Source organism: Rattus rattus, chromosome 8, assembly GCF_011064425.1.
Source record: "Rattus rattus isolate New Zealand chromosome 8, Rrattus_CSIRO_v1, whole genome shotgun sequence".
In the NCBI taxonomy this organism is placed as follows: domain Eukaryota; kingdom Metazoa; phylum Chordata; class Mammalia; order Rodentia; family Muridae; genus Rattus; species Rattus rattus.
The window spans coordinates 111,331,046-111,353,597 of record NC_046161.1 but is presented as its reverse complement, the minus strand read 5'-3'; the positions used below and the strand labels follow the sequence as shown (position 1 = coordinate 111,353,597).

Here is a 22,552-nt window from a genome sequence, read left to right as displayed (position 1 = left end):
TGTAGCCCTGGCTGTCCTAAAACTTGCTCTGTATTACAGGCTGGCCTTGAATTCTGAGATCTTCCTACCTCCTGCCTGCCGAGTGCTGTGATTAAAGGTGTGAGCCACCATGCTCAGCTCCAAAGCTGTTTTTTAAAATTAAGTTTTAGGAGCTGAAGAGATGGCTCAGTAGTTAAGAGCACTGACTGCTCTTACAGAGGTCCTGAGTTCAAATCCCAGCAACCACATGGTGGCTCACAACCATCTTCTGGTGTCTCTGAAGATGGCTACAGTGTACTCACATATAATGAATGTCTTTAAGTTTTAGGGACTTACATGGCAGGTCAAAAATTAAGTCACCCCTAGAACTACTTTGCTATTCTGAGGGAGACATACTATTTAGGTTTGCTAATTAGAACTTTTATATAGAGAGAGATAAATACAGGGTTTGATCGTGTAGCCCTGGCTGACCCAGAACTCGGAGTCCTACCTGTGTCTACCTCAAGTGCTAACAGTGTGTTCCTTATGTGAGTACACTGTCACTGTCTTCAGACACACCAGAAGAGGGCATCAGATCCCATTACAGATGGTTGTGAGTCACCATGTGGTTGTTAGGATTTGAACTTAGGACCTCTGGAGGAACAGTCAGTGCTCTTAACTGCTGAGCCATTTCTCCAGCCCCCTCTGCTATGGTTTTTGTTTTTCTGTTTTTCAAATGCTGTCCATCAGAGTACTCTACTGTGCTCATTTGAACTTTAACTATGGAAAGTGTGGGATAGCACAGATTGCCAATAGTACATCTGAGCCTAGGAAGGGCAGTCCTGGTCTCTGGGCTACAGGGGCTCCCTAGGAACAAAACTAACGTACATCTTGCTTTTTGTTCTGTTTTTGTCACAGACAAAACACATCTCCACCCTGCTGCAGTCTTTATTTTAAAAGTATTACATCTGTTTGTTCACTGGGTGTGGGTGCTTGCCACAGTGCTCGTTTGAAGTCAGAGGACGACTTGCAGCAATTCTCTCCCGTACCTCGTGGGTCCAGGGCCAATGCAGCCTCTGTCAAGCACCTCTCCTTGCTGAGCCATCTCTCTGGTCCACCGCAGCTCTCTTAGGCCAAGTCTTCCCTAACTTGAGACTCCTGCCCTCAGACATGGCAGGAGGCCCACACCTCTCTACTGTGGGATTCCTTCATTACCAACATTCTAAGTTGCCCTGTACTGTAGGCAGGTAGCTGAAACAGAGCGACCTAGCAGAGGCCTCCTCTCAAGTAGCATTGTGGGGCAGCCAAGCTTCCAGCCCCGTGTACAGCACTGATGGGGAGTGTGCATGGAGCCATGGGCACTGACAACTCCTCGCCTGTGGCTCCAGCTACCTATCTGCTCTCTTTGAATGCAGACTTGTGCCTGGCTCTTGAGATGTTGTGTTCTTCCCCTGACTCCAGGAGAGTGAGCTGCAGCAGCCATGGCAGGAACCAGCCGGACAGCAGATCTTCCTTTCCAGCCCTCTCTCGTCAGGACTTGAGGCCCATCTTGGCCATCATCTCTTCATAGACAGTCCATGCCATAGCAGCCATCAGAGTTCTACGGAGGGCCCGGGGAACACTGCCATGAAAGAAGCCACGCAGCCCATGGGTCTGTGATGGAAACAAGTGAGAAATCGTCAGAAGCAAAGGGCAACACCAGCACCAGACGGGGTTACTCCATTTTAGAACCTTGTTGTTTAAATGTCATGCCAAACCTATGAATTGTGAGCCTAAGGAGATAACCAAGGAACCTCTACTTTTACTGTAATGTTGAGGTCCACTCCTTTAGATCTGCACTCCCTACAGAGACTTCTTAGTTTAAAAATCAGTAGTTAGAGCTGGAAGTTATGGAACACACCTTTAATCCTGGCACTCGGGACTCAAAGGTAAATTCTGAGTTCAAGGCCAACCTGGTTTATATAACAAGTTCCAGGACAGCCAGAGCTGTGTATTAGGAACCAGGAAGATCAGGAGCTAAGAGCACTTGCTGCTTTCCATCGTGAGCACCCACAAGGCAGCTCACAACTGTCTATAACTCCAGTATCAGGCGACGCAATACCCCTAGCTTCCACGGGCACACACACTTGCTCACACACACACACACACACATGCGCGCGCGCGCGCCTACCTTTTAAGAGAACAGCAGTTAAAACCAGACCCAGACAGCTAAAAAGCTCTCTGTACTGGGAACTCTTAGCTGGAAATCTTTACACAGGGTTGTGTGTATAGTTTTGGTTGGTGTGTCTGTGGTTCTGTTTTTATTGTTCTGGTTCATTTGCTTGCTTTGACATGATCTGCCTTCCACAGACCTCAGAGCTAAGACGACAAGTGTGCACCACTGTTCAGTCAGCTGTACCATTCATACACTGCAAACAAACGTTAGGCAGCATACAAAATACACACGAGGGCTATTTGCCAAACCAGGGATCTAGATCAGGCTGTCGGAGATGACGTCCTCAGCAGGAACCATTACTGCTGAGCCATTGCTGCAGCCCCTGGGAAGCACAATTCTAATGCTCCCCAATGTTGCTAACACACTGGGAGGGGGATGTCCAGCTGCCTGAGAGACAGCCCCAACCCAAGAGCAGCACACACTTTGCAGCCTTACCTTGAGAATGAGGGTGGCCACTTGGCCAATGCACTGACACTTCACTGTGGAGAGTTGCATATGGGTTTTGATTACGTCTGCAGGTTGAGTCACCAGTGAAGCCAGAATGCCAGCAAATACCCCACAGCTGAAATTAACAAGGGGCATCAGAGCAGCATCCAGCTGGTCTGAAACAGAACAAGAGCAGTCTGAGGTTAGTAAACGTAGGTTCTTCAGATACACGGTGAAGAGGCAGAATTACCCAGTGTGCTCAAAGCAGATCTGACAAAGGTCTGTGATGTGTCTGGATAATGGTATCTGTCGCTGACAGCTATGGAGCACCTGACTAGAACAATGCAGGTGTAAACACCCCCTGACTGGACAGTGCAGGTGTGGACAACCCCTGACTGGACAGTGCAGGTGTGGACACCCCCTGACTGGACGTGCAGGTGTGGACACCCCCTGACTGGACAGTGCAGGTGTGGACACCCCCTGACTGGAGAGTGCAGGTGTGAACAACCCCTGACTGGACAGTGCAGGTGTGGACACCCCCTGACTGGACAGTGCAGGTGTGGAACACTGGACAGTGCAGGTGTGAACACACCTTTTACTGACTTGATAGGAAAACTTGAGTTTTTATTCATCAAGAAGACTAATATATTTCCAATATTTAAAAATTACTGATTAATTCCAACTTTAAGAGACTTTTATAACTAATGGGTGAGAAATTTTTTTTTACTTAATGTATATTAATTGTACAAGATGGGTCAAGCCTGGTGATTCATCTTAATTCCAGTGCTTTGGAGGGGGATACAGGCTGATCTCTGAAAGTCCGAGGCTAGCCTGGTTTACAACAGTGAATTCTAGGCCAGCCAGGATTATGTAATAAGGCTAGGTGTCAAAACAAAAACAAAATACCACCTGTTTGTTTCCTTCCTGTCTTAAATTTCCATTGTAAAATGAGGTTATAACCTGCAGGGTCACAGTTGGTCCCTGGGGAAAGGAGCCAGTCTCCGCACACACTAATTGCAGCTGGTGAGCAGTCACCAGGTAACATGTTCACTTCTGCAGCTGTCCCCACACTTTACTGAGTTCAGGTCATCCTGCAGAACGGGTTTCAGGCAACTCTGCTGTGTTTGGAGAGAGAGCATTTACCACCCACAGATGTGGCCCATGTGTGGTCCACAAGCTCACTGGTGAGAAAAGTCTGCAGCAAACACCTCAGGTTCACAGTTCTACCTCCACCCAAATGAAGGGCTCAAAGAACAGGGAATACAGAAAGGGAAGGAAGTGAAAATATTTTCCTCAGGTCCACAGCTATCAGTGTTCCCAAACTGGTCTGACAGGGACTCATACCAAGTATGCACTGACAAACAGACTTACAGGCTGTTCCCCAAAGCTGCTGTCCTAGAATCCCTCAGGTTGTGTCTGTGGCATGCTGTTGCAGAACCTTGATAAAACACACTTGTCTCTCACCTAGCCTTCCCTCTGCCCTTAGAAGACACAAGGCTTCTGTTGGGGCAGAGTCTGACACCCTACCTCTGCATCCCAGCTCCTAAAATGCTAATACCACCCCAGAGAAAAAGGCAAAACCCCAGTGGCTCTGCTACTCCTCTGCCCACCTCGTTTACCTGCGCCATGAAGCACTGTGGCCCTGGTCTGGCTGTAAAACATCAGGTAGAGCCCCGAGAAGGGGGCGTCACGAAGCAGAGTTGCTGTCAGGCCCCTGAAGAGGCCACGGCTGCCCTCACTACAGTAGATGCTCCGCAGGGCTGCATAGACGCTCTCGTAGCTGTAAGCCCCACTCTGCAAAGGGAGGGCAGCTTTAGTGACAGCACAGGCTGGTGGCATCTGAGCAGTGGCCTAAGCAGACTTCGTGTCACATACCAGCTTTGGTGCACATGGCTTGCCCTGCCTACAAAGGTGAGTTATCTTTTATTTTTTAAGAATTATTTATTTATTATGAGAACACTGTCGCTGTCTTCAGACATACCAGAAGAGGGCATCAGATCCCTTTATAGATGGTTGTGAGCCACCATGTGGTTGCTTGGAATTGGGGAATTGAACTCAGGACCTCGGGAAGAGCAGTCAGTGCTCTTAACCACTGAGCCATCTCTCCAGCCCCCAAAAGTGAGTTATCTGAACATATCTGACTCTAAGTCAGACTATGCACCCAGGGCTGACAGCAGTGCTCATTACCCAGAACCCCCAAGGTTCTAGAACTATGACTCACCTCGTAGCGTGTCTTGACCACTGTGATGGGTGACATGCAGACTCCTGCCACAGAGCGAGATCCCATGCCCAGGATGACCGATTCCAGGGCAGTGGGAGGATGGCCTCGCAAGAAATACTGCTTAGAAGAATACAGGGTGCCAAAGTAGATTCCAACGCCAGGGACACATCTCACAATGGACTGCAGGGACAGGCAGAGGGAGGAAGGAGGGAATCAAAGACTCAAAACTGCAAGACGCCTCTGGAGGGTGGTCTCTAGAGGGCCCAGGGTGATCCACATGCAAAGTGTTTATGGTGTGAAGGGAGCCAGTGAGAAGGGCAGGGACAGGACAGGCAGCAACCAATAAAGAGTGGATTAAAGCAGTTACAGCTGTAGTTAGTCCCCACCCCACCGGACACCCCCACTCCCGAAAGCTCTAGCAATCAGTGAACACCCCACCCTCTGTGATCTTTCTGCTGAGGGGAAGGGTGTAGTTTAACATCACTTTCCATCTTCTAGTGGCTGGAAGCTGCTGTGGGGAGGGCGGAAACCAAAGCCTGGGTACTTCCGGCAAGGTGGGTCCTTAGGGCCACAAAAAGCCTTTGGGCAAAGAAATAAAGATGTGGGTACCCCAGCCCATGTTCACAGTGGTGGCAGAGGGAAGGCTACACTGACGGGCAGTGGACGCCAGCTTTGGGGCTGGTGCTGTGCCAACAGTCGTACTTTAGGAGGAATGAGCACTCTCCTCATACCTGCTGGGGTGGCCAGACCAGTGGATGACATTGAACCCTATGCACACTACTGTCTCCACTGTCCAAGCACACATGATAAGCCTCATTTACAAACAAGGCACAGTAACTAATAAAACATGCATGACTGCAGCCTCCCTCACCTTACATCCCACTGCCCGCTTCTCCCTCTTCCTGTGGTATTGGGAGCTAATGAAGGGCCTGGGTGAGAGGAGACAAGGTGAACACGGGCACTTGGTAGGTCAGGCTCCTGCTGACCCTGACCTGCCATGGGGACCGAGCCATGTGACCCCATGGCTGGGCTGAGGAGCAGGTGATGCTGACAGATGAAAAGTTGACTTATTTCTGAAACTGCTCAGTACACCGCCATGTCGGGTGTCTTTCCTTCAACTCATCAGAGCTGCTGCAGGAGCCACAGCCTTCAGGGCTCACCCAAGGGCGATCTGATCCCACAAATTTCGATAATATCCACATGGCTGGATCTGACCCGTTCTCCACCTTCTGATGTGTGACTTGACAAACTCTTCCCATCCCTTGCTTTGTTTCAGACAGGGTCTCACTCCACAGCCTTGGCTGGCTGCTACCTCAGATCCCCCTGCCCCTGTCTCCTGAGTGCTGGAATTATGCCCAACAGTTACTTTTTAATTATATGTATACGGATGTGTCTGTACATGGGTTTGCATGTGTGTATGATAGAACAGTCCAGAAAAGGGCGTTGGATCTCCTGGACCTGGAGTTGCAGGCAGTTATGAGCTGCCTGACCTGGGTTTTGGGCGAGAACTCAGGTCTCCTGCAAGAGCAGTGCATGCTGTGGCTGCAGGCCCACTGGTTGGGCCTCTGAGAAGAGCTCACGGCTTCACGTCTGATGGCTTGCAGTCTCCTTTCTGCACAATCAGGTCAATGTGGCAGCAACTCCAGCTGCACATGTGGTCTTTTCCTGCCCAAGCCCGCTTCCAAATACAAGAAACTATCTCTCACTTGTGCTGAATGAGAGTGGTCACTCATTCCAGGAGATCTCTTGTTGAAGTCTTCGAGCAGGCTAAATTAGACCAAATTTTCTGCTCTTGTTCTGCTCACAGGTGCAGTGCACTGTGGTAACCTAGCACCAGCCACACACTGAGGCTGTGACCGATCTGAACTATGACAACAAAACAAGTGTGGGTTTCTTCTTCCTTCTCCACAATGTCATGGCCACAGTATTCCTTCCTCCTGAAGGGAGGGTTTTCTTTCCTTCTTAAGATCTTCCACCTTTTCCCAGAAAGCCCTGCCCAGCTTCTTGTTGGCACAGCACACTGCAAGCCTCTTGTGCACCGAGAACCTCAGTAAGTAAAATATGGGCTGCCTAAGCACAAGCCTCGTGCTCCCCAGCAGGTGATCTGTTCACTCAGCAGCTACAGGGAATGAAGACAAGTGGACCGTGGCTAGGACATGCCACAGGGACAACAGGGCTTGATTAAAAACCTATCAACTGTTCACTGTAGAATTGGACAGGACCGACTGGAGAGCAAAACCACAGAACACTTTGAAAGGGAAATGCCCCTCACACGCCACTTGTCTAGACACCCTGTCCCCACTTGGTGGTGCCCTTTAGAGAGGCTGCAGAACAGGAGGTGGGAGGTGTGGTTGCTGGCATGGTCACCGGAGTGAGCTATGTCATAGGGCCATCTATAGCTAGCTCTTTGCTTCCTGCTTGCTGAGGTGTGACCAGTTGCCTCATGCCCCTCCCACAAGGCTGCTGAGAGCTACTCCAAGGTCTTTCCCACCATGATGGACTACATCCTCACACAAGCCCAGAACAGTGTCTCCTCTCTTAAGCTGCTTCTATCAAGGAGCTGGTCACAGCAGTGTAAAGTAACCGATCCACACAGATGGGGAGGGCTCCTGACTCCCATGCCATGGGAAGCCTGAGTGCCTGGTGAGGAGGGTGAGGAGGGTGAGGAGGAGGAGGAGGGTGAGGAGGAGGAGGAGGAGGAGTAGTAGTAGTAGGAGGAGGAGTAGGAGGAGGAGGAGGAGGAAAAGTGGTGCCATAAGAGAGCCCAGATCTGAAAGGCAGCTTACAGGCGACATCCCTTTCCAAAGGCCCAGAAGACTTTCTGTGCGAACCACCTTCAAGAACACAGACAGCATCCCAACACGCCTGGGCCTGAAGGAAACAAACGGGACAGGACAAGAAAAGAAATCTATTAGGCATCCTCATCCCAGACTTCCCCACTCACAGAGCACACAGCAATCTCTATGCTGCGTCTTAGACTTGCTTTTAGAATTTTATTATGCACAGTGTGTGTATACATGCATACGTGTGTGGAGGTCAGAGGACAACCTGCAGGAGTCAGTTCTCTCCTACCAAGTGGGTCCTAGGGATCCAACCTAGGTTGTCAGGCTTGGCAGCAAACACTTTACCAGCTGGCCCATCTCACCAGCCCTAGAATTATTCTTGACTTCCATGAGTTCATGGTTTTGCAATACATATTTACCTATTTATTCACACCACAAACAGTGGGATAGATTCCACTTTCAGACACTTTGTGCAGTTCCCATATTGCTGAGAGACACAAAACACACATTTAAAATGGATGTCACTTCCACACAACCCAGTTCCAGGCATCATAGCTATAACAGAGCAAGCTGGCACAAGGAAAAAGCGAACTTCACCCAGGGAGGCCCTCTGGGGCTGCTCAGAAAGATCCCATCTAATCAGCAAGATTAAATTATAATATGTATGTAGAGAAAACCACACTAACTTTTGTCTTCAGAAAACAGTATCCGCAAAGCACATGGCCCAGTACTCAGGAAACACAGGCAGAAGGATTGCAAGTTCATAGTCAGCATGGGATACACAGAAGAAAACTCTTGACTCAAGCAAACACAACAACAAAAGGAATTCGAGCCTAGCTTGTGTTTCTCTAATGTAAGGAAATAATTTAATCCTGGCTCCTCCACGAAGCAGGGCAATGCCTACCCTACGTCTGAGGGCTGCAGGGTCTGCAGGCGGGTTTTGAGGAGGTCCAGAGGCTGGAAGAGGAGCGTGGAACAGGTTCCGCTGATGGAGCCGCAGAGGAAAGCCTTAATCACTGGATGTAACTGCAAGACAGACAACACGGCATCAGCAAACCTACCCACCATGCCTAGCTCCCTTCTCCACATAGGCATCTGTGGTTTCTTTTCTGAAACCACCTGTCACAGCCCTGCTCTATCTCTCCGTCTCTGAAAAGTGCACAGCAGAAAGGGCCCTCTGGTCTCATTATTCACTTTGAATAATGTTGGTTCCCCTATTTTCTTACCACACTTCCTTATCTGGCATGCCTGAAAGACTACTGACCGTCTCCTTATGCAACATGGAGTTTTAGCTGCCAGCGCCCAGGCTACCTGGTTATAGGATCTGTGGATAGTTATAGAAGCACGTCAGAGCCATGAAGCACAAGCTTGGCCACGTGTACAGCACTCCATGTAATTTTGTGCTTAACACTCTGCCTTTCAAGCTGTCAAGGAGGCATGTGGTGGGTGGGAGAGGGGGGAGAGGCAGGTGGGTCTCTGAGCTCCAGGTCAGCCTGGGGTACATAGGGAAGGAACTCTGTCTGGAAAACAACAAAAGTACTCTGCCTCCCTTCTACACCCCCCATCTCGCTGGGCCAGAGTAGACCACCAACAACCCTGCACAGCAGTCCCTTCTGGCTTATGAACCACCCTCCCTCAGCCTCCAAAAACTGGCTTATCTTCCGGCTCCACACAGATGGGCAGCTCTCTTTCAGATACCACCCTCAGGCACACCCAGGAGCCTCAGTGCAGGGTGTAGGAGCTTCCTTAACAATGTCCCCTTTCCAGAACACAGCAGAATCCCAAGAACAACAAACAGGCACTTGGAAACTCCTTCTCCTCTGAACAGGACACTTGGCAAGCCCATCTGGAGACCAGCTCTTTCCTCATTTAGTGGCATCTGCACACTCCCCCACCCCCACTCCTGAGATCAGACAGGGTGCATCCCGGGAGGTATGGTCATAGTCTACTGCTTAAATAACTGGCCCACCGTAGCCCTGATGGCTCATACAATGACTGTGAAGTCTGCTGCGTCAGATTACCAGGAACCAAACTGTCATCTACAGTGTCCATCTCAGGGAAGAGAACACCTTTACTTCTATCAATCAGAACTGGAGTGAGTGTCAAGACCACCGGGACTAAGAAAGTGCTGAGGGGTGAATACTGGACCTGACGACAGCCTAGGGTACCAGCAGGGGCTCTCAGAAGACAGCAGGCAAACCCAGGCAGTGTGTATTTCAACACATCTGCTGTACTGGCAGCCAATGCCCCATCCCCAGAGATGCCTGGTTCTTCCACTAATGAACACTCCCAAAACTGCACCTCAGCCTCACCTGAGCCTTTACAGCATCGGGGAGTTCAACCTCCTCACACACCAGGTTCCTCTCTTCCTGAGACATCTCTCCTTTGCCTGGAAACCAGTCCCAGAGCCTCTGTTTCCAGCGCCACACTGTGTTTCCAATCCCTCCTGCCAGTCACCCTTCAGGCCCTGGGCTTGCCATCTAGTCAGAACCTCCTGTAGTAAGGCTCCTGGAGACTCAGTCTAGGCCCCACCTTCTGCCCTGTCCTTAACTTACTTCAACTCTTAGGTATATTTGATATCAGTGACTACCTCTCTAAGTACTGGTTTCTTCCACTAGCACCCCACCCTACCACCCCACCCCAACTGGATACAGGTCTCTGTTCCCTCTGCCTGTTCCTCAGAACTGCTGCATCTCAAGTCTCATCAGTCTGCAGCCCTCTCAGAGCAGCCTCACCCATGACCAGACTTCACAATGTTCCATTCTATCCTCCCTCCTATCCACTCTGCCACCCCGTGTCCCCTCCTGCCCATGGCGATCTCAAAGTCAACAGTCCAGACTGGAAACTTGGGCAACAACCCTCCACACCTACTTCTTCCCCAGCCCCAGGAGACTCGCTCTGCCTGCTGCTCCCTGACCTCTCCTGATAATGCCCTCAGTCTGCCCTATTTGCCCCTTCAGCCCCAACAGCAGGAAGACTCTCTAAAGACTGAATCTATTCGGGAACGAGCAGGGGTTACAAACGTGGTGGTGTGCCAGGAGAAATCAGACATATCGGTGAGTCCTCCTCCCTGGCCAGCCCCAGCGATGGACCCATCTCTCTGGCCCTGCTCACTCTCTTCTTCCACTGAACTATCCTGTCACATCCCTCCGCCAGCTCCAGTTTCTATCCTTTCTATCCACACCGAACCGCTCCAGACAAACCCAAACTGCCCTTGCTCAGATGCCCCACAGGCACCTGAGTGACATTTACAAACGTGCTTATCTCTCTCCCTCACTTCAACCGGCTCCTCAGCAAGCCCCTCCCAAGGGAACGCCCATTCTGGGCTGGGCCTCTACAAACTTGCTCATTCTGCTTCTTCACCTCCTTCAGCAGCCCTGGTTCAAAGGTCCACAGTTTCCTTCCCTACTGACTGATACAACCTTTTTACCTCAATCTTTGACCCCTCCAATCTACTTCCTACCCTACAGCCAGGTCATCTTTAAAAACTGCAAACTGGAGCCTCAATTCCAATGAGACGGCCCAAAACAAACAAACAAACAAAAAAGCAGGTAAGTTTAACAGCCTTGTGACCTTTGTATGCTTACAGCGCATCCTTTGAGAGTGGATTTTGTGGGTCTGTTGTACTTGTTTTGAGACAGTCTCATGCTCACACAGCCTGCCTCTTCATGAGCCACCGTGCTGGCCCTGGGCTTAGTTTTCTTATAATGATGGAAAAGAAGGTGCTTTCCTGAAAGCCTACACCTCTGACTTCAAGACAGATTTGATTTATTTTAGTAGCTCAACCTTACTCGTAGCTTTAAAAAAGTTGAATATTCCATTTTTTTTAAGTGTGAGAACAGATTAAAACAATCAGAAAGGGCTGGAGAACAGTCAAACGTGAACAGTATTCTTCCAGAGGGACCATAAGGTTCCCAGCATCCATACGGAAAGGGGAGTTTACAAGCACCGCTAACTCCAACTCCAGGAGATACCAACGCCCTCTTTTGGCCTTCTTGGGCATCTGCACTCTTGTGCACCTACCCCCAACACACACATAAATAAGAGTAAAAACCAAAAGCACAATGAATAACTAGGACTACGCAAAACACGATGCCAAATAGTTCCACAATTTCTACCACCCCGCAGCAAAACGAAAAACACAAAATCTCTACATCTGACACACATCAGAAGGGGGAAGATGGCCGACCAGAGAAAAGGTATGCAGTTTTGAAAGGCATGGTCCTGGAGCCACAGAGCCAGACATAGGGGCGCATACTCCTTTAGTATTAGCAGTCTGGAGTTCGAAGCCAGCCTGGTTTAAACAGCGAGTTCCAGCATGAGCCACACAGTTAGACCCCACTCAAAAAATCAAGAATTGTTACAAAAGGCATCCCCCAAAGCTGCGCATCCACGCCCCACTGAAGCGCATCCTGGCCCAGGCCCACCCTGAACAGCCCCACCTCCGTCTATGATTGGCTATGAAAGACTCCGCCCCTCCCCGCCCCCGTCTCCACCAATGGCAGCCCGGCAGCGCAGCCAACCCGACGGAAGGGGCGTGACCTTGGCGAACCTGGAAAGCTGAAGCAGCCACCTGCAGGGAAGCGGGCGGTCGAAGGGAGGCCCGTGGTGCCCAGAGGCGCTTTTATCAGTTACCGTTAGAGAGTTTTAGAAGTAGAACGTTCTAGAAGCACTGTCCTACCCCACAATGCCCGTGTTCCCACGAGCTCACCATGAGCGTCTCCACTGTGTCCTCTACATCCTGCGACGGCAGCAGCGCCGAGCGCGCCTTCTCGATCACGGGGGACGCGAGCCCGGCCCGGGCGACTGAGAGGCTCCGAGGCTCCGCGCTCACGCCCATCCCTCCCCACCCTACCGCCCCGCCGCCCGGCCGCCCGGCCTCGGGTCTTAGTACCCGAGACAAGCCTCCCTATGTTTCCGGGGGAGGGGAAAGGAGGAGAAACCAGTCAAAAAGGTGAGATCCCGCTTCCGGTGACGTATACATCCGGCGACGAAATCTCATCGCCACCTGGTGGCTCCACCCAGAACTACAGGGTCCGGGGTTCATATTTGCGGAGTTAGAAAGACTTGTCTCCTGCTCGTCGCTTTTCTTTTGGTAGCTAAAGCTCTTTTAGAGATGGGTGACTGGCTGAGTTTTCATTGTATTTAATTTATACTTAAGAACTGAAGCAGGGTGGAATGCCTTCTTTTTAGACACGAATTTTTCTTTTCTTTTCTTTTTTTTTTTTTGGAGCTGAAAAAAAAAAAAAAAAAAAAGAACTGAAGCAGGGTGGAATGCCTTCTTTTTAGACACGAATTTTTAAAAATACCATTCACATTTCGCCTTTTTTGTTTTATTTTTGCTTTTCAAGACAGGGTTTCTCTGTGTAGCCCTGGCTACCCTGGAGCTAACTAACTGTGTATCTGTTTATAGACCAGGCTGAACTTGAAGTCATAGAACTCCACCTGCCTCTTTAATCCCAAGTGCTGGGGTTAAAGGCATGTGCACCATGCCTGGCTTTTATTTTTACTTATATGTGTGGGTATGTACGTATGAGTGTAGTACTTGCAGAGGCCAAGAGCTCATAGGCAGTTGTGAGCGGCCCTACCTGGGCGCTGGAAACCAACCTCAGGTCCTCCGCAAAACAACAAGTGCTTTTCTAACCGCTGGCTCTCAAGCCTCGTCTTTATGCTTTTTGTTCGTTTGTTTTGTTTTGATTTTTGAGGCAAGGTTTCTCTGTGTAGCCCTGGCTATCCTGGAACTCGCTCTATATGCTCACTGGAGCATGGTCAAACTCCTGGTAGCCACGCCCCAAGGGCCACCCGCCACGCCCCCCAGAAGCCATCAGCTGTAGAGAGATACACTTTGACATCCCCATCACTTTTTTACTTCTTGATGACTTCCTCTCTAGGCTGTCACTTTTGGGGAGTGGGGTTGGGGCGAGGTAGGGGTTGTCACAGAAGGCTTTTTTATTCTGCCTTCTCAACTGTGCTCGGACTCCTCTTGGATATTCTGCTGTCTCCCAGAATCATGGAGGTCCTGAGGCTTATAAGGAGGCAGTGTTAGAATCCAGCTGCTGCTGAGGCCACAGGGAACAGGGGCTCCCGCAGAGACACTCCGAGTCCTAGCTAAAGGACTTCCGGATGCCCGGATCTTCCATCCGGGGAAGTGAGTCTCCATCAAAGGGATATCGATGGCCAGGCATCCTGCCTCCGACCTTTGCTTCCTACCTGGAAATCAGAGAGCCTTGCCACAGCTTGTCCTGTTGACCTGGCTAGTTTAATGTCAGCTTGACACAAGCTAGAGTCATGTGGAATCACAGTTGAGAAATGTGGCGTTGGTTAGATGACAGCTTCAGCGTCCTTTCTCCCTGTAAGAACCTGGTCAGCAAGCACCTCCGATTCCTGGAGCGCCCCCCCCCATGTTAATAAGGCATCTCAGTACCTTAGCCTTCAACTGATGACCTTTGCTCACTCTGTGCTGGGACCAGACCCATAGGGTCAGGTACTGAGGTGGGCAGCATAGGATGACCAAAGGCTGATGACCCCTGGCCTGTAATTCTCTCTTACTGTTCTGGGGGCCAGAAGCTGATGACTCCTGGCAATTAGCTCCTACTAATAGCAGCAGGGGATTAAGAACAGACACTTAGTTACTTGGGATCTTTACTCCTTAACTCTTCATGAGCCAGAGACAAAGAAAAAAGACAAAGTCATGAGCACGCACGCACGCACGCATGCGCGCACACGCATACACACTCATACACACTCGACTGGGCCTGACCACCTGTTTCACCAATTTCACAAGTGAACATGCATACTTATCTACATACACATATACCTACATAAATATGTATGTACATATGTACACATTGTACGTACATGTAGACAGACATATACACATATATACACATTTGGTGGATGGAGCAGAGCCCAACAGCCACACTTTTTCTCTCAGCATTTTGTACCTTCTTAGACAAAAGTTCTTTAGAAAATTACCTCATAGATGAAATGTTACACAAAGGGGGAGTCACAGAAGGATGTTGATGGTAAGTTCAAAAGCGGTGTTTCATTCTGTAGCTCATAAGTTCAGAGCAACAGTTCACGTGGCCTTGCTTATCACAGTGCACACCTGTGGCCTCATCCTTGGACCTGACCTAGAATGAAAGTTTTTGTTTGATCACGAATCTACCCCAAGCCTATTTTTCTTCTTAGTGTAACTTATAAAAGCTCATTGAATTCTTTATTATTCCGCCTTTACTCACAATTCTAACGAGGAGCAGGCACATTCTATTCTTTTTTTAAAGATTTACTTATTTTATGTAGGTGAACACACTGTCGCTGTCTTCACACACACCAGAAGAGGGCATCAGGTCCCCATTACAAATGGTTGTGGGGCACCGTGTGGTTGCTGGGAATTGAATTCTCAACCTCTGGAATTTCAGTCAGTGCTCTTAACCACTGAGCCATCTCTCCAGCCCGGCACATTCTATTCTTAATTCTAACTTTATTACATCTTTCTGGCAAAACAACTAAAACCATCTCCTTAAACTTTCTTCTTAAAATTATTTGAATTAAATCAAGAATTCTATAAAGTCAATAATTCATCTAAATAGCATTAATTCAGGAAAGTTCATCTCCATATTGATTCTACAGGAGATCTGCCTAATAGGGTGGGCTGATGTCCAGGAGTCGTTAGCCTATGTAACAGGGACAGGAAAAGCATAGAGAAGCAATCCTGGGATGAAGTCTCTGGGATCCATGCATCTCAGAGTGCACCCATTGCAGCCATGTAAAATGGTGGGCCATCTCCAGGAAACTCACTTGCTTGTCATAACCTTTACACATGGCTTGCACTAACCCTGGGTATTCCACCTCCTTCAACAAAACTATATAGCCCTGAGTTCACCTCAAATAAAGTTGATCTGTCTCCCTGAAGCTGATTCCAGACTGTCATCATTTCTGTTCATACTCATGGGCCATCTGAAACCCTGTTCCTTGATTCTGTTCCCTTCATCCTCACGGGCTGGTGGCCAATGACCCTGGGAAGAAGGGAGACCCACAGTTACCCTTGGAGCTGGAGTTACAGGTGAACTGACACGTAGGTGCTGGGAACTGAACCTGGGTCTTCCAACTAGAGTGGTAAGCATCTTAAATGCTGAGCTGCCTCTCTATCCACAGCTCTGCCTGATTCTTAATGATCCTCAAGGGTTAGCTCCTCAATTCACCCAGCAAATAAATAAAGCCTGGATCTGGGATGTAGCAATGAACAAGACAGGCAGATGATCTGACCGTACCCCAGACACTGTTGGAAGTGTCTGCCCGCTTGCTTGTTAATATGTATTCAATTGCATAGTCCAAATGCGGGTTTGCCAGATGAACCCAAAGCATCCAGCATGTGTTTCATAGGTCGCACATTCCAATGAGCCATCCTGGAGTCTAGAACAGCTCTTCAGCCTTCCCCTGACAACAGGCTCTTACCCGGAACCACTCTAGTGGGAGAGAACTTGTGCTCCTCCTGTTGAGTCTGAGTTTATGAAGCCAATGAACCCTAAAGGACTTAAGCTTCCCCAGGGATCTCACGAGGGAGGTGGGGTTGGGGGGGGGACGACCAGAGATCTCATACTGGGGAAGGGAAAGACAGCCCTGAGAGTAACAAGAAGACAGACTTGAACCCACGTCCAGCAAGATATCACACACAGTTCAGACACTTGTTGGACCACCAGGCAGGAGAGGCAGAGCCCAGACAGTGATGAGGTGTGAGACCACACCTAACAAGGATGGCTTAGCTCTGCATATAGCTTTCCATCTATTTAAACCCAGGACCCTGAAGATGGACGTGGCGTCTCTAAATCACATTTTTTGTTTCTCTCCCCAATATCACCACACTAAATAAGCCTCTGACTTTTCTCTGTTTTATAAAACCGGGGAGGGTGGAGGCATGGAGCGTGTGCTCAGGCATCAGATCCACTACAGCTGGAGTTACCGGCAGTTACGAGGTGCCAAACCAACCTGCCAAACTCTGGTACTAGGAACCAAACTCAGCCCCTCTTGCAGGAGCAGTCCTTGCCTTTAGCCACTAAACCGTCTCTCCAGCTCCATGACTTGCCTTGTTTAATCGGCGTGCTTGGGAAGAGTGACTGAGTGGAGCTTTCTGGGACCCCAGGAACAACATGACATGTGGGCGGGCACACAGATGCACAACTGTGGGAAATTCTTTGCAACTGCGGGCAGCTGGTGGTACCGCTAGTCAGTGAACAGCAGAGGGCGATAGAGCACAACTTCTTTGTTCTAACCAATTCCTCCGCCAGCTAGCTCTCCAGCTTTGCTCCCTTTAACCGGTAAGGAATTGGAAGCAGCAAACAGTTAAATCACTTATCCCAAGTTTGACTAAAAAAATAAAAATAAAAAGCCCTATTGTTTATTTTGTTACGTAAAGATTTATCGTTTAAATGTGCGATGGGAGTTGACGGGTTACATGATATCAGGCAGCTGAGTGGGCAGGCAGGACTGATGGCCCCTCTGTCTCCACTCACACCATCCCCATCTTAGCCGTGGCCCACTGACCTTCAGAGCTTATCTGAGGCTGGCTGTAAGTGATGCACCAGGACCAAGTCATGTCCTTCCTTGCCCCATCAGAAAATTTGGTGTGATTCAGGATGCCAGAGTGACTCTTGACATAGAAGCGTCTGAACAGGACACAAAAAAGAGAATCCTGGAAGCTTACAGTCTGGTAAAATGTCCGGAGGACCCCCTCTGCACTCCCCGAGTCTCACACACACCGTACGGTTGCCTGTCCCACCCACACAGCATGTTGCCATCACACAGGGCTGGCTGCTTGCAAGGTTCTATCAGAGAAGCATGCAGACTGTGAAGAAGATGGTGGCCTTGCTGGCTGATACAACTAATGAGCTACGAGTCTGTGGCTTTGGGTCTAAGATTCCAAACTCTTTCCTTTAAACTTTTTTTTTTTTTTTTTTTTTTTTTTTTTTTTTTTGGAGACAGGGTCTTCTGTATTCTAGACTGACCTCACACTTGCTTTGTAGAAATATTATTGAGGGCCGGAGAGATGGCTAAGTGGTTAAGAGCACTGACTGCTCTTCCAAAGGTTGTGAGTTCAATTCTCAGCAACCACATGGTGGCTCACAACCATCTGTAATGGGATCTGATGCCCTCTTCTGGTGTGTCTGAAGACAGCTGCAGTGTACTCATAGACATAAATACATAATTTAAAAAATATTATTGGGCCAGACATGGTGACTGGTGCCTTTAATCTTAGCACTCTTAGGTAAGAGGTATGTGGCTCTCTGTGAGTTCAAGGCTAGCCTGGGCTACACAGTGAGTTTCAGGATAACTAGGGCTATGTAGAGAGATCCTGCCTCAAATCCACCCACCTACCTCTTAGAAAAGAAGCATTGTTGGGCACAAAGGGGATTTCTTAGTAACAAGAGAGGCTATTTGATTTTTAAAAACATGCAGAACAATTCTTTATTTGTTTACATCCAATAACAGCTTCAAAACATACAGTAAAAATAAACAGAATTGAAATGGAAAATAAATAAGCCATAATCAAAGTCGGGTGTTTTGATGTGGCTCTCCTATCAACTCATGGAGTAAACACCAGGAAAAAAACCATCAAGGATTCAGCCTGCACAGTCGCTCAAAGGCGAAGGTGCCTGATTCCACCCCTGAAACCCCCATGCAGGGAAGAGAGTGCCAACTCTTACAAGTCATCTTCTGACCTGACCTCCACACTCATAATAAATAATTTTTAAAATAAAAAATGTTTTAAACAACGTACACAAAAGTCTTGGTGGACAGACATTTTCTTCATCGATATGGCCACTGGTAGTTGATCGTGCTCCTGCAAAAAGCTATAGACCCATAGACCTCTGGAAGCAACCCTCAGTAGACTCATTGGTTCACAAACGCCCCAAGAAGGAAGTAGAGAAAGAGCAAGAACACAGAAGCCCTGAACAGTGTGACTAACTACCTGCAGAAGCAACCTGTTACCTTCACGGGTGAATGGAAGCCGCATTCGCATCATAAAATAACTCTTGATACATCCTAAAGAAATAAAATCCCATGTGCATGCTCTCTGAGAAGGGTGTATGTAGATACTGTACGAGCGTTGTGGTGGTTTGAATAAGAATGGGCCCGTAGGCTCATGAATTTGCATGCTTAGTCCCCAGTTGGTGAACTGTTTGAGAAGGATTAGAAGGTGTGGCCTAGTTGCTGAAGGTATGTCACTGGAGGTGGGCTCTGAGGTTTCAAAAGCTCACTCCAGGCCCACCCAGTTCTCTGTCTCTCTGTCTCTCTCTCAGTCTCTCTCTCTGTCTCTCTCTCTCTGTCTCTCTCTCTGTGTCTCTCTCTGTCTCTCTGTCTCTGTCTCTGTCTGTCTGTCTCTCTCCCCCTCCCTCTCTCCCTCTCCCTCTCTCTCTCCTCTCTCTCCCTGCTGCCTGCCTGTGGATCAGATTGTAAAGCTCTCAGCTGCTTCTCTAGTGCCATGCCTCCCTGCCTGCCTCCCTGCTCCCCACCATGATGATAAAGGACTAACCCTCTGAAACTTCAAACAAGCCCCCAGCTAATTTCTTCCTTTTATAAGTTACTTTGGCCATGATGTCTCCTCACAGTAATAGAACAGTGGCTAAAACAGGGGTAGAAGACTACATAGATCAAACTTAAAATGTGTAAAATGCACCCCAAAACCAAAATGCTCAGACAGAACTCTGTAGCATTGAGCGAACGCTTAGTGAATAGAAGATTCCGGGAGCCCATAGAAATACTAAGCCCAAAGGTGAAATGAAAATAAAAACAGAAATCAAAGAGCAGAGGAGGCAGGAAGTCAGTGAGGCCAAAGGCTGGTCCCTGTAAAGATTTAAGCATCAGATAAGTCCCACAAAACTGAACTAGGAGAGAAGAGGGAGGGGGAAGGGAGGGGGAGGAAAGGGAGAGACAGAGAGAGACACAGAGTGACACAGAGACAGAGAGAAAACACAGAGAGAGAGAGAGAGAGAGAGAGAGAGAGAGAGAGAGAGAGAGAGAGAGAGAGAGAGAGAGAGAGCCACAAATGATTAGTATCAGGACCGGAAAGGGACATCCCCATACTAAAAAAAGATTGTTCAACAAAATTAATTGTGAAGACTTCATGCTCAAGTATTTGTGAGCTTAAAGGGAACAGCAGAATTTCTTACAAATCGAGAACAGATAAAAAGGCTGAACGTGTCTGTCTGGTAAATTAAATCGTACAGTAGTACCCCGGATTGCTTTATTAATAAGTTGTATCAAACCTTCAAAGAGAAAGTAATGCCATTTTTTACACAAACCATCTCAGAGGATAGACTTTATTTTATTCTGTTCCATGTGTACAAGTGTTTTACCTGCAGTTATGTACACTGGCTCTATGTGTTCCTAGTGTCCACAGAACCAGACAGGGACACCAGATCCCCTGAAACTGGATTACAGACGTTTTGAGCCACCATGTGGGTGCTGAGAGCTGGGCCCAGTTCTCAGAGTCCCCTTAGCTGCAGTGCCATCTCTTCAGTCCTGGGAATAAAAGTATTTGTCAATACATATTAGGGAACCAAACCTGGCCAGAACAATATAAGAGAAAAACTACAAAACATTATCTGTCATAGACAGAGGCACAAAATTCCCAAAACTAAGAGGTCACTTTTTTTCAAGGAATTAAAAAAAAATGTATTCTATCTCTTTTAAAGAAGGGTGGCGCTGGTCCAGCTGAGGCTGAGGCCAAAGGGCGAGAGTTCAAAGCCAGACTGGGCTACATAGTGAGATTCTGTCTCTGCAAGCCAGAAGTGGGAGGAGGGGAAGGGAGAAGTGAGCAGGGTGGGGAGGTGGGGGGAGAAGATTGGGGGCAGGAAGGGCAATGTAGGTGGAGGCTGCCTGTCGTGCACAACACCCCCCTTACAAGATGTAGTCCAGTGTGGAAGAGTGGGAAGATCGCTGGTTCGAGGACAGTTGCCTTTCCAACGCCCCCACTGGCATCTGTCTCCCGACGTAGAGGAAGATGTGGCTGCAGCTCTTTTGAAACACATCCACGAGGTACTTCTTGAACTTCTCTCCGATGAAAGCATAGATGACAGGGTTCATGCAGCAATGCGTGAAAGAGATGACCTCCGTGACGTGGGTGGCCAGGGCCAGTCTCTGCCTGGTGGCACATCCCTCCAAGATGCGCATGTCGTGCAGGGACGTGAGGAAGAGGACCACGTTGAAGGGGACCCAGAAGAGTAAAGACACGACGACTATAGTGAGCACCAGTTTGATGGCTCTGGTCCTGTTGTGGTTCAGGCAACCCTGCAGCTGCTGCAGGATCCTGACGTAGCAGAACAGGAGGATGGCGAAGGGGAGCAGCAGACCCAAGGCGTTGACTTCAAAGTGGGTGAAGAGCTTCCACCTCAGAGACTGCTCGTCGTAAAGTTGGAAGCACTGTAGCATGCCGTCTTCAGAGGACACCTGGTAAAAAACCATCAGCGGGACGGTGGCCGCGACGGCAGCCAGCCACACCGCCAGGCTCAGGGCTGTGCCCACTCTGGCCGTCCTCACTTTGATGGCATGGACAGGGTGGACGACAGCCAGGTACCTGTCCACGCTCATGAGGGTGATGAAGAGCATGCTGCTGAAGAAGCCAATGTAGTAGAGGCCAGAGACCACCTTACACATCACGGTCCCGAACACCCACTGGTCCAGCAGGTTGTGGGTCTGAAAGGGAATGGAGAGGACGAAGAGCAGGTCAGAAGCGGCCAGGTTCAGGAGGTAGACGTCTGTGATACTCCTCAGTTTCTTGCAGGCCACAAGGACCAAGATGACCAGGCTGTTTCCCAGAAGGCCCAGCACAAACAAGATGCAGTACAAGACGGCCAGATACAACGTGCCGCCCCTGAGGAGGAGCTCTGTGTCGCAGGGGGTGGTGAAGAAGTCAGGGTAGTAGTCGGTCATCGTGACATTGGGCTCCAACGTGTAATCCATCGAGGCGGGAAAACCTGGTCAGACAGGCATAGGAGAGGTACTGAGGACTATACTCACATAATGAAGCCTGTAAACACCTCCCCTCTCTCCCTCGGGCTCAATACCAGGGTGTTGGTGTGAGGCAAATGCTCTACCACCTAGCTATCCTCCTAGACCTTGCTTCGTTTATACAGGGTCTCACTAAGTGGTTTGGGCTGGTCTGGAACTTGCTTCATAGCCCAGGCTGGCATTGAACTCATGATCCTCCTGCCTCAGCCTCCCAAGCGGAGGTTTTACAGATCTGTACCACCTTTCTTCTCTCTCTCTCTCTCTCTCTCTCTCTCTCTCTCTCTCTCTCTCTCTCTTCCTGTCTCTCTCTCTGTCCTCTCCTTCTCTCTCATTTTAATTAGTTAATCAATTTTGTTATTTTTGAGATAGGTCTCACTATATAGCCCTAGTTGTCCTGGAACTTACTATGTAGACTAAATTGACCTCAAACTCACAGAGATCCACCTGCCTCAGCTTCTCAGGTGCTGGGATTAAAAGCATGTGCCACTGTGCTTGGCTTCTCTTTCATTTTATGGATTCACAAACAAAATACAGGCCAGGCATGTCGATACACTTCTTTAGTCCCAGCACTTGGAAGGCAGAAAAGGATGGGTCTCCAAGTTCAAAGCTAGCTTGGTCTACAGCATGAGTTCCAGGACACCCAGAGCTACACAGAGAAACCCTGTCTCAAACAAGCAAAGTACATACATATGTAATAGACAATATTTATATGCACATTTCTAGGCGACATACATGAAGTCTCATTTTGTATTTTGCTTTAGATGTATCCCATGATATTTATAAATTTAGTTCATTCATTCGTTCATTCATTCATTCATTCTTTGATTCCATAACCCCCAAAATGATTTAAAATGCAATAGAAAAAAAAAGTACGATCCCAATTATTCTCAAAATGAAAAGCACCAGGCTCACCAGAAGTAAGCTTAGCGATGAAGGCTG

At 48.8% G+C, this 22,552-nt stretch overlaps 2 protein-coding genes across 3 annotated transcripts; both read right to left on the bottom strand.

The window, feature by feature from the left end:
* Positions 1–888: 888 nt before the first annotated feature.
* On the bottom strand, positions 889–12,534 carry Slc25a38 (solute carrier family 25 member 38). 2 transcript variants are annotated; one of them, XM_032911150.1, is made up of 7 exons: positions 12,315–12,534; positions 8,508–8,629; positions 7,607–7,691; positions 4,821–5,000; positions 4,219–4,393; positions 2,609–2,775; positions 889–1,611 (listed from the first exon to the last, which is right to left on the bottom strand). In XM_032911150.1, the coding sequence occupies exons 1-7, from the start codon at positions 12,441–12,443 to the stop codon at positions 1,489–1,491; spliced, it is 981 nt and encodes a 326-aa protein (XP_032767041.1). In that variant the 5' UTR covers positions 12,444–12,534; the 3' UTR covers positions 889–1,488. The 2 variants fall into 2 exon arrangements, with proteins under 2 accessions (XP_032767041.1, XP_032767042.1); XM_032911151.1 differs by lacking the exon at positions 12,315–12,534 and adding an exon at positions 9,916–10,201.
* Positions 12,535–20,503: 7,969 nt separating this feature from the next.
* On the bottom strand, positions 20,504–21,565 carry Ccr8 (C-C motif chemokine receptor 8). Its single transcript, XM_032909440.1, has one exon. It carries the CDS (start codon positions 21,563–21,565, stop codon positions 20,504–20,506), a length of 1,062 nt encoding a protein of 353 aa, XP_032765331.1.
* Between the last annotated feature and the right edge of the window lie 987 nt (positions 21,566–22,552).